The sequence below is a fragment of the Pangasianodon hypophthalmus genome, chromosome 11 (assembly GCF_027358585.1).
Source record: "Pangasianodon hypophthalmus isolate fPanHyp1 chromosome 11, fPanHyp1.pri, whole genome shotgun sequence".
Taxonomy (NCBI): Eukaryota; Metazoa; Chordata; class Actinopteri; order Siluriformes; family Pangasiidae; genus Pangasianodon; species Pangasianodon hypophthalmus.
Genome location: NC_069720.1, coordinates 1,655,019 through 1,671,325, shown reverse-complemented (window position 1 = coordinate 1,671,325; position 16,307 = coordinate 1,655,019). Strand labels below are relative to the sequence as shown.

At 37.8% G+C, this 16,307-nt stretch overlaps 2 protein-coding genes and 1 non-coding gene across 3 annotated transcripts; 2 read left to right on the top strand and 1 right to left on the bottom strand.

The window, feature by feature from the left end:
- Window positions 1-3,560: 3,560 nt before the first annotated feature.
- Window positions 3,561-9,920, top strand: rps13 (ribosomal protein S13). The gene is made up of 6 exons (XM_026930538.3): window positions 3,561-3,666; window positions 4,341-4,389; window positions 5,350-5,428; window positions 8,117-8,286; window positions 9,435-9,535; window positions 9,847-9,920. Exons 1-6 carry the CDS (start codon window positions 3,644-3,646, stop codon window positions 9,878-9,880), a joined length of 456 nt encoding a protein of 151 aa, XP_026786339.1. The 5' UTR covers window positions 3,561-3,643; the 3' UTR covers window positions 9,881-9,920.
- Window positions 9,582-9,711, top strand: LOC113536795 (small nucleolar RNA SNORA19). The gene has a single exon (XR_003403705.1). It is a non-coding gene; the product is annotated as a small nucleolar RNA SNORA19 (small nucleolar RNA).
- Window positions 9,921-15,013: 5,093 nt separating the features above from the next.
- Window positions 15,014-16,063, bottom strand: LOC128319314 (putative proline-rich protein 21). The gene has a single exon (XM_053238274.1). It carries the CDS (start codon window positions 16,061-16,063, stop codon window positions 15,014-15,016), a length of 1,050 nt encoding a protein of 349 aa, XP_053094249.1.
- Between the last annotated feature and the right edge of the window lie 244 nt (window positions 16,064-16,307).

Below are 16,307 nucleotides of genomic sequence, written 5' to 3'. Positions count from 1 at the left end.
GTGAGCACATCATACAAGACTTATTAACAAACTTATTAACTTATTTAATCAAATTCAAAAAGACCGGAAGTGTTGCGGACCAACTGAGAAGTGGATGTCCACGAACATCCACTGACGAAGACACAACCAACGTGATGCTGGCAAACACAGTCCCCAATGTAGGTATACACAGTATGTATGGAGACTTTTGGGACACCCTGTAGATGGTGACGGTGGTGAGGAAAAACTCCCTGAGATGATATGAGGAAGAAACCTTGAGAGGAACCAAACTCAAAAGGAAACCCATCCTCATCTGGGTGACACCCAATAGTACGATTATAAATCATTCCCTTCTATAACTGTGTGTTATATGGTCAAATAGTGCAATTGTGTAACCAGGAAATTCATTACAGTTTTCACAAGAAGTTTTCACAACAAATCATTGGTCAGAAAATGAGCAAGAGTGAAACAGATGCACTCCTGAGAGCTCCTGTGCCTCCATTTGCTGGTTTCCTTTTGCTGTTTGGGAAAAAGCTAGAAACAGGGAAATTCACTTCTATAGTCTTCGTGTATGCAAAGGGAAAATCACGATAATGATTAACATGGTTGATGTAAAATTCAAACTAACACATGTCTGGGTGTACAGAATTTTCCAAAAATATCTTCTGGGATGTTTTTTTTCTTAAAAGATTAGTGATTATTTGGTTATCTGCCACACCTGATGCAGCCCATCAAGGGCCACAAGGCTTAAACATTTAAAGAAATCAAAGGGAAACTCTATCACATACTAAGTTCCTTTGTCTAATTCTTGCTAACTTCCTGACCAATGATTTGTTGTTAAGACCATTAAAAGCTAGAATGTTATGTCCCTAAACAGAGAATAGAAACTGGCAGAATACCTGAGCACAGCGACCGACCCGAAACTAAGAAAAGTCCTGACCATGTGACTCATGATCACAACCTCGCCATAGAGACGCTTGGACACAGACTCAGACAGACCTGGCTACCAAAAGAAGACAAGCTGTGCCCCCTGCTGAAAACAAACAAACAAACAAACAAAAACAATAGAAACCCTCATAGAATTTGTAATAGTTTTAATAGTAATAATGGGAATTGTATTGGTTTTAATGGAAACTGTAATGGTCCCTCTGGGTCTCTACTGGTAATTTGTTGCCTTCTATTGGTGGCATGCTTAGTGTTTAGTGGATACCATTAAGGACCAATAATGGTAATAGTAATGGGTTTAATGGTCAGCTGATGGTTTGTAATGGTATTTGTAGTGGAAACTATTTCTATTACTATTGCTTTTTTTTCAGCAGGAACTGCACACAAAATGAAGTGGAAACAGAACTGCAATTTTTAACAACATGCCCTAATTATACACCAATTAGGGAAACATTCCCCTGTTCCCCACTTTACAGCCCAAGAAAAAGACTTCAATCTGATGCCCAACGAGAACAAACTCCCGCACCCGCTCGGAGAAACTTCAGCAAACCTCAGCAAGCTCAGTAATCTCATGGTTTTGTGAAATCCTGTCACAACAAAAGAGTAAGCAGTGGAACAGAACCACCAACCACACAATAACACCAACACTGCAAACATGCACAAAATGCTCCCAAACATTTGGCTAATAAAACAAATCATTGTGTATTTCTTTTTTTCCCCCCTTCTTATTGCTATTATATCATCAAACCTTTTTTTTTTCTGAAATTGTGCGTAAATGTGTGTAAATGTGTATGTCTGTAATTTAATGTTACCAATGCTTTGGCAATGTAAAGCCTTTTCTCCATGCCAATAAAGCTACTTGACTCTTGATTCTTGAATCCAGATAGATAGATAGATAGATAGATAGATAGACAGAACTTTATTGTCATTGCACAGTACAGATACTCAGCAACGAAATGCAGTTTAGCATCTACCAGAAGTGCAAATACGTAGTAGCACTGCGCAAATTAACAAAGTGCTGGTTGAATATGTATATATGTACACAGTTAATCAATTCAATTCAATTTTATTTGTATTGCACTTCTAACAATGGACAAAGCAGCTTTACAGAAATATATCAATTCAGGATATATGTTGTAAATGTATAAATTTATCCCTAATGAGGAAGCCAGAGGTGACGGTGGTGAGGAAAAACTCCCTGAGACGACATGAGGAAGAAACCTTGAGAGGAACCAGACTCAAAAGGGAACCCGTCCTCATCTGGGTGCAACGGATAGTGCGATTATAAATCATTCCCTTCTATAACTGTGTACTACATGGACAAATAGTGCAATTGTGTAACCAGGAATTTCATTACAGTTTCAACAAGATGTCTGTTTTGTTGAAGTGATAAATAGTTCACTGATGGAGACTTGAGTGCAAAACTGTTTGTATCAGTTGCAGTCCTAAAGCCATCTTCATGGTTTCTAAGTGGAACCATCCTCAGTAATCTCATGTATAAGATGTATGTAAGGCTTTGGGTGGTGAATATGTGAATATGTATAAGTATTAGTCATAAATATAGGTATATTGTCATAGATATGTACATGTACATCGTATATACAATAGTATATATATATACATATATATGTGTGTAGAGAGAGAGAGAGAGAGATAATATACAGATATATAAAGATAAAATAAGAAATATACTACAAATCTACAATTATATAGAGATTATACAGAATATACAGTATAGAATAAAGCTGCAGGATGATTACAGGCGGTAACACATCAGTGGTGTAACGGTGTGGTGTAGAGTTCAGGAGGGTGAGGGTTGAGGGGAAGAAATTGGCCTCACTGGCCTTGACAATCCAAGTAATTTTTTTCTGGTTTTACTCTTTACTCAGATTTAATTTAATTTTATTTTTGACTTTAGGTGATCGTGGGTGGGCTTGACGGCTGGGTTGTGGGTGGGCCACGGTGGGTTTTGTAAGTTTTATATCTTGTCAATTGTATTCAAACTGCAATTTGTCATTTTTTTCTTTCTTTTAAGAAACAGAATAAACAGAAGGTTAAAAAAAAGGTTCTACTTCGAACTCTTAGAGGTTAGCACTGTTGCCTCGCACCTCCAAGGTTGGGGTTTCGGTTCGAATCCCGCCTCCGCCCTGTGTGCACGGAGTTTGCATGTTCTCCCCGTGCTTCGGGGGTTTCCTCCGGGTTCTCCGGTTTCCTCCTCCAGTCTTAAGACATGATTTGTACGCTGACTGGCATCTCTAAACTCTCTGTAGTGTGTGAATAGATGTGTGTGTGTGTCTGTGTGTGTGTGTGTGTGTGTGTGATTGTGCCCTGTCCAGGGTGTCCCCCTGCCTTGGGCCCCGAGTCCCCTGGGACAGACTCTAGGCTCCCCGTGACCCTGTGTAGGATAAACGGGACACAAAATGGATGGATGGATGGAACCTTTTAAGTTGTGTGTGTGTGTGTGTGAGAGAAAGAGATTAATTAAATTTTTATCACATTATTATCATTATTATTTCCTTAATATATTGACAAAATGGGAGTTACGAACTCTTGTAACTTCTACACACATTTTATTAAAAAAAAAAAAAAAACTGTACCAAAAACTAGACTTTTCTTCTTCCTGGTCAGTATATTAACGTCACTTCCGCTCGGGCGCACTCTACTTCCTGTCAGCCTCATTCTGCTCTCTCTCTTTCTCGGCTCTCTCGCGAACGCCATCATGGGTCGCATGCACGCTCCCGGGTAGGTGCTCATTTTACGCGAAAAATATAAACGTGTGCGAACACAGAGCTTATCGGATACAGAAATAAAGCGGTGGAGAACTGAAGGGAGTCAAATCCGGGACGGAAAAAGGAGTTTTTAAAGGAAAATTAAGCGCCACGTTCTCTTGTGTGTGTGGATGAAGCTAGCTGGCTAGCGTAATGGCCGCGCGTGCGGCGTGATGGAGCTCGTGCACCGACAGGATGAGCTCTATTTTTAACATTTAAAGCATATTTCTGTATAAAAATACATCTACATTACCCTTAACAAGGGTTATAATAGACATAGCGTTTATATTTCTTTATATGAAAGCTAGTTTGAGTCATTTTATGTTGTAAATGAAATGAAACGTAGCTAGCTAATCAACAAACTAGCATACATGATCTTATTAACCCCATACAGACATTATTATTATTATTATTATTATTATTATTATTATATAATACTACAGTTTAACATCTTAGCCTCTGTTTTCATCCCTTTCAGTACCCACTAGTTAATCTTCATCAGTGTCTGTGTGCTACAAAGCTGCATGTTGGAATTATCTGTATTTACTTTCTTATATATAACTGATTTCTGTCTAATTTATAAATTAGATTAGATTTAATGTTGGGAAGTGATCAGACACTTATCTCTGTGTGTGTGTTGTGTTTCAGTAAGGGCTTGTCCCAGTCAGCTCTCCCATACAGACGCAGTGTTCCTACAGTAAGTACTGAAAAGAAAAGAGAAAAGAACTCACATATTTGAATATTCATGAATATTCATGTGAATTAATTAATCAATCAGCTTAATTGCAGCTCGTAAATGACAACAGTTGTAATATTTGGCTTTTTATTTTTCAATATGTTAAGAAGCAAACTAAACTACATTTTAACCTTGAACCTCAAAGATTTTTTCCTCTAGAGCTAATCTAATAATTTATTATTTTAATTACAAAACAGTTTTAATTGTTGTTTTTCAATCAATCAGCCCTATTCGGACGGTATTACAGTATGTACATGGGGTTCTGGGGTATCATTAAGAAATCATTAAGAAAAGGTATCATTAAGAAAAGCAAAATCTCGTGGCCTGATTAAAAGAGCCGTTATAACGGTATGAAGCATCAATTTATATTCACGTACGCACTATCAACTTTTATTATTATTTTTTTTTACATATATAAATAATGACTAGTTGTATCACTGTCCGTTCCTTAAAGGTCTTATGATCACATGATGCAAACATCTGGGTTTGTCGAAAATACAACTCACTAGAAACTCATCGTTTTGTTGCTGTCCGGATGTGAGTTTCATCACCGAGGAAACGTGGAAAAGTATTTATTACAGACGTCCCTCTGATAAACTAATCCTGTCCCAATAGGGCTTGTGTGTCCTAAATCATATAGAGGTTTCCTTGTTATTAATCAAGTCAAAATTAAACCAGGTAAAATTAACTGGTCTTAATAAATGATGCTGCATTAACTGTTAATGTATATTACACTTATTTTCAGAAATTTTCAGTTTCAACACAGTTCTGTTGTTGGTTAAAGTATCCGAAGCGTCGAATATAAAAATCCATGTCGATCATTTCTCGTTGCAGCTCTAGATCTCTCTATCTCTCTCTCTATCTCTCTATCTCTCTATCCTGAACATAAACTCATGACTTTTTGCTCTTCTTTCTGTTCAGTGGCTGAAACTGACGTCAGATGATGTCAAGGAGCAGATCTTCAAGCTGGCCAAGAAGGGTCTGACCCCCTCGCAGATTGGTACGTTCCTGACGGGGTTTGCGTGTGTAGCGTGAAGGGGATCATGGAGAAATATGAGGTTATGATAACTATAAGGCTATAAGTGTCATGGTGTTAACGGACCTCTTAAAAATACACGAGCAGGCGGGGAGTGTTAAAGGTAAACCATGTTACGAAATATTTGTATGAAAGATTTGTGTATATAACAAAAAAAAAGCTCAAATCCATTGTTTGTTTTTAAGAAGGATGTTTTTGATAACAGTTAGACGGTAAACAGAAATTACATTGTAATAGTGATTTTGATTTAATTTGTTAATAAAAAAAAAAGGTTATTTATAATATGCTTTTGCTAGCATCATTGCTGTGTGTAAATCAGGATTTTGTTTAAAATAAAAAAATCTCAGATCTAAGTTCGGATCGGTCTGAAGAACATGCACATCCGCAGACGAGGAGGAAGGTGATTATGTACAAATCGGGGCTTTAAAACCTTCCAAAGTGGCTACAGACTGTTTCAGAGTGAAATTAACAGCGTAAGATGATGTGTTGAGGTGTGATTGGGAGAAATAATTTTCCTTCAGGACTTTAAACACAATCTAGGCGCTAATTATTACAGATTCTGATGGTGAATAATTTGAGTTTGTGTTGTACTTCGACGAAAACATTGGTTCTGATTATGTAGGCAGATTATTGGGCGGGTTTTTTATTTATTTATTTATTTATTTATTTTTTGCACAAGAGTAAAATAGATACATTAAAAGAACAAAACAAAAAAAAAATACAATCCATATACTGTTCAGGGAGGCAGAAAACCCAAAGGGCTTCTTTAGAGCCTCCACCTAAACAATGAAGAAAACAAAAACGAACTCATGAAATTAAAAGAAAAAACTAAATTACAATAACAAATATATGTCAAAAAAACCCAGAAAGAATACACTCCAAAAACAAACCATATATGATACATAAAATACATAAAAAGATGAGATTTATTGACATTATTGCAAAGCAGCATTAAAACGATCCTTTATACATCTTTTATAACATAATAAAGAGGAACTTTTTTTTGCTAAATGGAATAAATCATTCCATAATTTAATACCCCTAAATCTTATCAAGTGTATTGACCTCTACAAGTGAGAACTTTAGGAAGATGAAAATTAGAAACTTGACGAGTTAAATAACAGTGAACCTGTGAATTTACTTTAAAATACATTCTGAATTGCTCTGGAATGTTACCCTCACTTGAATATATCTTATACATGAAAACACATATTTGAAAAGTATTAATATCATAAATGGTAAGAACCTGAGGTTTATAAAATAAAGAAGCAGATGAAGTATGTGTTTGATCGGGTTGCAATCCTAACAAAACGCTTCTGAAGGACAAAAATGTTTTGAAGAGTAGTAAGAAAAGTACTCGCCCAAACTATATTACAATATGAAAGATATTGGGTTATTGGGTGTTTTTGATTTAGTGAATCAATCAATGTTTGTTTATAAAGCACATTTAAAAGCAACCAAGGTTGGGCAAAGTGCTGTACAAAGAATAAAACCATGAAAAATACAAAAAGTAAAACTACAAGAGAAACAAAAGTACAACAAAGTAAAGCAAATAGAGTAGTAAAACCGTGATCAAACCAATGTTCATGGATATATTGAAGGCCAGAGAGAATAAATATGTCTTCAGAGCAGACTTGAAAACTGAAATAGAAGGAGTTAATCTGATATGGAGAGGTGGATTGTTCCACAGTTTCGGACCGACGATCGCAAAGGTGCGATCACCTCGTGTTTTAAAGTCTCGATCTGGGAACAGAAAGTAAGCCAAGATCACAAGATCTTAGAGTTCTGGAGGGAGCGAATTTGTCAGATACTGATATATAATTATTATTATTTTTTTCTCCATGCATAATGGTGTCCTTAATCTTGATAAATGATTCTTTTGGATTGTGAACAATTTCAGTATCAATCTGGAAAAAGACACAATCTAACAGGACAAGACGGTTTTGTTTATTCCCCCCCTCCCCGGCCTTTCGCACTGCGGGAACCTTTTCATAGTACCTGAACTAATTGTGGAACTACCCACTTTTTGGCGTTTTCGCACCTCCGGAACTGGGTGCGATTTTAGTACCGACTGCCTTTTTCGAGAACCAAATGAGCTCCTACTCCGGAGCAGGGTCTAACCAGCACGACTGGTACTATCCGTGACGTAAGTAGACGTTGATTGGCCAAACGCGTACGAAAACGCCCTCACCCGCCATGATTTAAAACGCCGTGTAAACATACTGTAGTGTCGACTTATTCCACAAGTATGGAGAACAGCGATAGATGGACGCAAGACACGACAAAAACACAGCTCTGATCACAGCGTCCTCCATCCTCCGGTTGTTTACGTTGTTGTTCTTTGTTTCCGTTGTTGAACGCCGCGCACAAATGACGTCGCTGTCGACCGGCTTACGTCACTTCCTAGTGCCCGCTGTCGGTGCGAATGCAACCCTTTAAACGGTACTGGGAAATAGTTCACGCAAAATCGCCCTGTACTTTAGTACTGCAAATTTAGTTCTGGAACTAAAGCGGTGCGAAAGGCCCTATTGAAATTGAGAGTAAGTGGAGTGTGTGTGTGTGAGAGGGGAAAACAGGCTGTGAGTTAGGCTTAGAGACACACATTATAAAATGAAGACTTGTTGATGTTTTTCCTGTTGTGATGTGTTTCAGGTGTGATCCTGAGGGATTCTCACGGCGTGGCTCAGGTGCGCTTCGTCACCGGCAACAAGATCCTCAGGATCCTGAAATCCAAAGGTCTGGCTCCTGATCTGCCTGAGGATCTGTACCACCTGATCAAGAAGGCCGTCGCTGTGAGGAAGCACTTGGAGAGGAACAGGAAGGTAAACAAAAACGAACAAACAAAACACAACCACTATGTTCCCATTCTGACGTTCATTATTTTCCTTTAAAACCACATCCTGAAGTGTTTTATTCCTCTTACACCACAGCTATTTTACAACAATTACAATTTTTTATTCATTAAAAAAAAGACACGTCGTACTTTTACCCGTTTAGTTACATTTAATATTGAACATCTTCACTCACTCACGTTATAGCAGCTATAAACGGTCTTTCCCTCACCAGTTTCTCTTTTTTCTCTCTTAAAATTAAGAAAAAAGAAAAAACGCAGCTTGTCTTTTCTTACCGAAAAACCGCAAAGCGTAAACAATTATCATCTGTTCTGAAGAAGTCGGAAAACTTAGTTACAGCTTTACCTCTGCTGACACTGGAGACTCCTTCCATCAATGTTAAATAAACATTTCCTCACAGATCAGCGATTATATACGTATTTCACTCTATTATTAACGTAGCATCCACTGTACAAGTCCCCGTCAACGAGCTGTTGCTATAGAAACGTTAAGTATCATCATAGCTAATGTTATAGGAAGCTAATAAACAACTGACCAATCAGAACCCAGAATTCAATTACATGTAGGATTGCAGACGCATTTAGACGTCCGGAGAAACCGTTTTTCTTATGCGGAAGAATGTAATATAAACATTGTGATAAATTATATTGCTGTACAATTTCCAGTAATTGTTTAATTTCTTTTTTAGAATATAAGTTTTAAAAGAATAGTAGTAATAGTAATTTAAAAAAAAAAAAAAAAAAGAATGGCTAGATTGGACAAATCAAATTAGATAATATATATTTCAGTCCCAAATTTATCTAATTTAAAATTGTAAAATGTTAACATTTTATTACATATTTTTTTCTTCGCTCCTTTTCAGTGTTAAAATTTTGTATACGTGAAACAAATATTGAACAGGCTTTTTATTATATATGCATATTAGTCATAGATATAAAAGTAATCTTCAGATATATATTTTTGTCACATTATTCATTCCTCCGTGGAAGTACACGCTCTTACAGAGCTCGGCTGCCTCTCTCGGATCATAATCCTGGATCGTTCTGAATTCCAGAGTCTCTACGATGTTCATAACGTCTTAGAAATCTTATAAAAACTTACCGGATGTGTGTTTGCAGGACAAAGATGCCAAATTCCGCCTGATTCTTGTTGAGAGCAGAATCCACAGGCTGGCTCGTTACTACAAGACCAAGAGAGTTCTCGCTCCCAACTGGAAGTAGTAAGTATATGTATTTATTTTATTTATTTATTTATTTATTTTAAAAATGCACATTTCATTGTCCCACTCTTCTCCTGTAAGATGTGAGATATTTCTGATGTGCTAGATTAAAACCTGGAGGTAAATTAGCAGTTTGGCTCGTTGGTGCCGGAGCTGCCAGTCCCCTTCGTACAAACCTATTTATTCATTTATTTACTTATTACACAAGAAAAGAAGAGTGTGTGTGAATCTCTCTCTCTTTCTCTCTTTTTCTTTTTCTTATATATATATATTTCATCCTCTAATCCTCACATTGTTCTTTTTATCCGCAGCGAATCCTCCACGGCTTCTGCACTGGTGGCATAAATGTAAAGACTTTACACAAAATAAAGACCATTTGGATGAAGATGTCTGTGTGTGTTTTATTTATTGATTTATTTATTTATTTATTTTGGCTCTGTGCTCCATAAATTCATGTTTATTCATGTGAATATATAGACTTTCAGTAAGAAAAACACTAGTTCTTGCATGTGCGCTCCTAAAAACATTCCCATTTTGCTCCATTTTAAAAGGTAAAGCTGTCCAAACAAAATGATTAGCTCGTAATTTACGGATCTCACGAGAACCGAACAAACAAGAAATCTACAGAAATTAACAATTAAATGATAAATGATTGTTTTTTTTCCCCCACTGACTTGAAACTTATGCCTGAAGAGACTTACCCTGCTGATGTGTCATGACTTTGTTGATAGAGTTTGTTTTTGTAGTTTGGATTCTTACAACTGCTTTCTTAGACGAAAGGTGTGAAATATTTGCTACTAAACAACAGATGTGTGAGTTAGCTAGCTAACTGGTTAGCTTTTGTTCGGGAAATGAATGTTACACAGCTCAGTATTCACCTGTTTAGGATAGAACATGCAGTTCGTATCGACTGCTGATTTTAAATATCTGTGATTATCAGATTAGATGAGGTTTGGAGTAATGATGCTGCAACTCCTGTGGCTGTGGAATAATATCTGAGGAAAGGTGTAAATGCCTGAGGGAATATCTGACAACAGAACATCCTGATCCTAATTTTAATCAACATCCTGATCTTAAATCAACCTACCAGATGTGTGAAATATGGTTCTTTCTCTGTTGCACATGGATACATCCTAGGAACAGTGACATCACTTCCTGCGCTCGTGAATATTCATCTGAAATGGTCTACAGTTGTATCACTGCAGAGGCATAAATTAACTCTTTCATATACAGTATTGCACAACATGCAAAGAAATGCTGTAGAGAAAAAAGACGCCTTCAAAAATAATGAAATTAAATGTTTCTACATTTAAAAAATCCTATAAAGAGCAGTAAACAGTAATAAATGAAACAGTCAGTATTTAATGTGACGATCCTTCGCTTTAAAATAAATAAAGCAGTATCTGAGGTGCAGTGTGTGCAGTTTTATAAGGAAATGAGCTGGAAGTGTTACTGAGCATCTTGCAGAAGCAGCCACAGTTCTTCTGGAGACTTTGACTGTCGACTCGCTTCTTATTTCTGCAGCGAAACCCAGCAGCCTTCATTATGTTTTTATCTGAAAAGTGTCTCTTATGGAATCTGCTGCTTTCTTTACTGACATACAAACATTTTTCTGTAACATTTCATTTTGTGCTGGAAAACTAATGTTTGGAATCTAAAATGTTTTTGTACTGAATCAATAATGTAGAAATTGTACAAAAAAAAAATATAGGATGTCTAAGACTTCCACTCAGTACTGTACATCACACACAAGTAGACTGTCAATTTTTAGAAATATAAAAGGCGTTTAAAAAAAAAAAAAGTCAAGCACTCAAGTGTTAGACTATTTAGTCATATTTATTATTCAGGTAAAGGTGTGTTAGGTAAGATTAGATCTGTAAAGTTTAAATACAGTAGATGGAGCTGAATGTGTATCAAAGCTCCGCCTCCAGAACCTACAGCAGTTCAGCTAGTTAGCCTTAGTCTAAGTCTACGTAAGTAAGCGTACGCAGACATTCAGCTGCTTGAAAGCCAAGTTATATCACTATAAACATGCAAAATGCAGCTCATAAATATTCATGAGGATGATCATGAGTGGCATCTCTGTACCTTCTTTCTTCGTAATAAGCTCTTATAAGCGCTAAGCTCTGATAATTATTAAATATTTGATCTTGAAAGTGAATTGTCTGAAATGTCATTGCAAACTCATTTATTTATTTATTTAGACTATTAGTGCTGCTTTTCCTGAATGCATATCACTTAAGTTGTCTATTATTATTATAATTATTATCATCAATATCCCACTCATGAGCTCATTTACATAGATGTGGGAGGAGCATAAACAGATAAACTAGAAAAATGTGTTCAATAACATGATTACATGACATGCAAGTTGTTGAAGTGTTCATATTATTTTTTATTTAAAGGAGTTACTAAGATTAGACCTAGTTTAAGCATATAGTTTTAAATAACCAGTTTTAATCAGTTTTAATCAGTGTACTTTGAGCAAATAAACACAGGTTAAGCATTTGATTACAGATTAATGGATTAGGCATTAAATAAGCTGTTACATCAGCATGCTGGCCAAAGTGCTTTTCAAACTGCTTATGTTTTGTTATATAAACTTTGATTATTCTTCAAGGTCAAACTGTTGGGTTCCTGATCAATGAAATCCACCATGTCCTCTTTTAAACTGTTTTTTTTTTCTCCTCTGCTGCAGAGCAAAACGATCCAGTGAGGAATAATTTACCCAGAGCTGATCCGTTTCATCTGTTCCTCCAAGAGAATGTTAACATTGAGTCACCTTGCCGCATAGAGAGAGAGAGAGGGAGAGAGAGAGAGAGACAGAAAAAAAGACAGGGAGGAGTGAGACAAATAAATAGAGAGACAGGGAGAGAGAGAGGGACAGAGAGAGAGGATTAGTGATGGTTAGAAAGACAAGGAGAGGGAGAGCGAGAAAGAAAAAAAGACAGGGAGGAGTTAGAGAAATAAATAGAGAGACAGGGAGAGAGAGAGAGACAGAGAGAGACACTAAGGGAGAAATGGAGAGAGAGGATGTGTGATGGTTAGAGAGACAGAAAGACAAGGAGAGGGAGAGAGAGAATGATGGATAGAGAGAGAGACAAAGAAAGACAGGGAAGAGTGAGGCAGAAGTGAGACAGGGAGAGAGAGTGAGACAAAAAGATGAAATGATAGAGAGACAGAGAGAGAGAGAGAGAGAGAGAGAGAGAGAGGATGTGTGATGGTTAGAGAGACAGTAAGACAAGGAGAGGGAGAGAGAAGGAGAGAGTGAGACAGGAATGAACAAATAGGGAGAGAGAGAGAAACAGAAACAAAGACATAGATAGATAGATAGATAGATAGATAGAAACAGAGAAACAGAGGGAGAGAGAAAGAGTGGGAGAGAGACAGATAGAATGAGAGTGATGGATAGAGAGACAGACAAATAGAGGGAGGGAGAAACAGACAGGCAGAGAGAAAGAGGGGGAAAGAGATTAATAGAAAGAGAGAGATGGAGCAAGACAGAGAAATGGCTAGAGAGCAAAAGAGGGACACAGAAAAACTGAAACAGGGAGAGAGAATGAGAGATATATGGATAGAGAGATACAATGATAGAAGGAGACAGGCAGAAAAAGAGATGGATAGAGAGACTGAGTGACAGAGGCAGAGCGTGATGGATATATAGAGAGAGATAGATAGACTGAGACAGAGAGAGAGGGAGAGAAAAGACAGCTAGAGAGATGGACAGAATGTAATGAACAGTGTGATTGGTGCAGGAAGTGAATTTGTGATTGAGGGATGAATAGATGGATGAAGGGAAGCGATTAAAACAACACAGAAGATGGAGAAGTGTGGAGAGGACGATGAAGATGAAGTACACTTAAACTGCAAACTCACCTTCATCGTCACACTCGTTACTCTGACGTGTTTGACGTGAGTCTCTGAGGAAAGGAGAGGTTTACTGAGACGGCTGAGGACTCGGTGTTCTGCTGTCAGTCACACACACACACACACACACACACACACACACACACACACACACACACTGAAGCTGTCTGTCTCACACACACACCACACTGAGGCTTTCCAGTCACTTAGGAGGAACTTTTTTTTTCTTAAATAATTCTGTCAAAATTTGCTTCAAGTGAAAAAATATCTCATGTACAGTTGAGTGCAAAAGTTTGTGCCCCCTTCAGTTACATTTAATAGTGTTACAACCTACAGCCTGAACATTACAGCAACTGAATCTCTGTATAATGTGGAAAAAAAATAAGTATAAAATATAAATTGTTCCCTTTATTAGCAAGCTCAAAAGTTTGCACCCCCCTTCTCATGCTCTCATTCATATTTTCTGTATATGAGTATGTATCATTAAAGTGTTTGACAGCTTTTTTATTTTATTTTTGCTGTTTTTAAGTCTTAATTAAGTTTTTTTTTACAATTTATATATGACCATTTGTTTTACTTGTGATAAAAAATGTACATTTGTGAAATTGAACACATAATAAATATCTTCCTGAGTTTCATTTCATTTCATTTCATGGTTGATGTTGACGTAAATTGTCATTGTAGGGTTTTTATTAAATCAAAATCAAGCAGTTTTGATGTTTTATTCCTCTTATACCACAGCAAAAGATTTCAGTCATACTGTTTATCTGATTATCGTTATATTTAATGTTGCTGAACGGCCACAAAAACAAATTCTTGCTCACGTTACAGCAGCTATAAACAGTCGTTCCCTCACCAGCCTCACGTTTTTCTCTCTCTTGAAGTTAACGAGACAAAAAATAAATAAACGCAGCTCATGTTACCGAGAAACTGCAAAGTGTAAAACTCAAAACACTGACACTGGATACTCCTTCCATAGAAGTTCTAAACTAAACGTCTCCTGTACAGAAAACTTCATCTTCTCTGCAAAATTATTTAATCCATTTATTAATAGTTCCTGTGATGGAGAAACTGTTACTATAGAAACGATAGCATATGAGAATGAGCGCATTGATATAAACTATTGTCATTACTGTCAGAGCTGCTGTTGTAGGAAATTAATCAACACCTTCCAACCAATCAGAATGCAGAATTCAGCAGCAGTGTGTGTATACTGCACATCTGTACGGGAAGCGTATCACTCGTTTTTGTGCGTATGAGATATCTTTTTCTCTCTCTTTTTTCCCTGAGAAACACGACCGCTTCTTGTGTAATCTGTCCTGCTTTAAAGTGCGTCAGGAACAACAGGGGACGTGCCAACAAAAGTCTGTTCCCTCAGAAGGGACTGAGTGTTAAAATATTTATGCTGCTCGGAGGTGTTTGATGTTGGAGTGCAGTGCGCTGGATCCTGCCAAAGCCAACAGTGGTGTAACAGGAATCTGAGAAACATTTATGCTGAAGGAGAAATGAAACGAAAACAAGCACATCTGGGCAGAGAGTGATGGGAGTGAAGCTGAGAAAGTGCTGCGTCATTGTGAAAAGAAACGAGAGGAAAAGACCTGAACCTGTGTCCTATAAGCCGTGATGAAGATGCAGTGATGAAGATGCCTTGATGAAGATGCAGTGACGGAGATGCCGGATGCAGTGATGAAGATGCCTTGATGAAGATGCAGTGACGGAGATGCCGTGACGAAGATGCAGTGATGAAGATGCAGTGACGAAGATGCAGTGATGAAGATGCAGTGACGAAGATGCCGTGATGGAGAGGCAGTGATGGAGAGGCAGTGATGGAGATGCAGTGATGAAGATGCAGTGATGAAGATGCAGTGACGGAGATGCAGTGACGAAGATGCCGTGATGAAGAGGCAGTGATGAAGATGCCGTGATGAAGAGGCAGTGATGGAGATGCAGTGACGAAGATGCAGTGACGAAGATGCAGTGATGAAGATGCAGTGACGAAGATGCCGTGATGAAGAGGCAGTGATGAAGATGCAGTGATGAAGATGCAGTGACGAAGATGCAGTGATGAAGATGCAGTGACGAAGATGCCGTGATGGAGAGGCAGTGATGAAGATGCAGTGATGAAGAACGCAGTGATGGAGATGCAGTGACGGAGATGCAGTGACGAAGATGCAATGATGAAGATGCCGTGACGAAGATGCAGTGATGAAGATGCAGTGACGAAGATGCCGTGATGAAGATGCAGTGACGAAGATGCCGTGATGAAGATGCAGTGACGAAGATGCAGTGACGAAGATGCCGTGATGAAGATGCAGTGACGAAGATGCAGTGACGAAGATGCCGTGACGAAGATGCAGTGACGAAGATGCAGTGACGGAGATGCAGTGACGAAGATGCCGTGACGAAGATGCAGTGATGAAGATGCCGTGACGAAGATGCAGTGATGAAGATGCCGTGAGGAAGATGCAGTGATGAAGATGCCGTGATGAAGATGCAGTGACGAAGATGCAGTGACGAAGATGCCGTGACGAAGATGCAGTGACGAAGATGCCGTGACGAAGATGCCGTGATGGAGATGCAGTGATGAAGATGCAGTGATGAAGATGACAGATTAAACAAATTACAGATTGGGTGAATAATCAATAAAATAACATGAGACATTAAAACATTTTGTTTACTTCCTTGTCAAAATCATATCTGTATAAACCATTTCTTCTGAAGTGCTGACCAATAAATTTGCCTGATTTATTTATGTTTGTGTCTGTGTGCTTTAAAAACCACAACATTCAGATTCCTGTAACTAAAATGATTAACATCAACACAGCAGCAGTAACGCATCAGAAATGTCGCAACGTAATTAACACCTTTTTCTGTTTTTAAATATCAGACATTTCCATTAACCAGT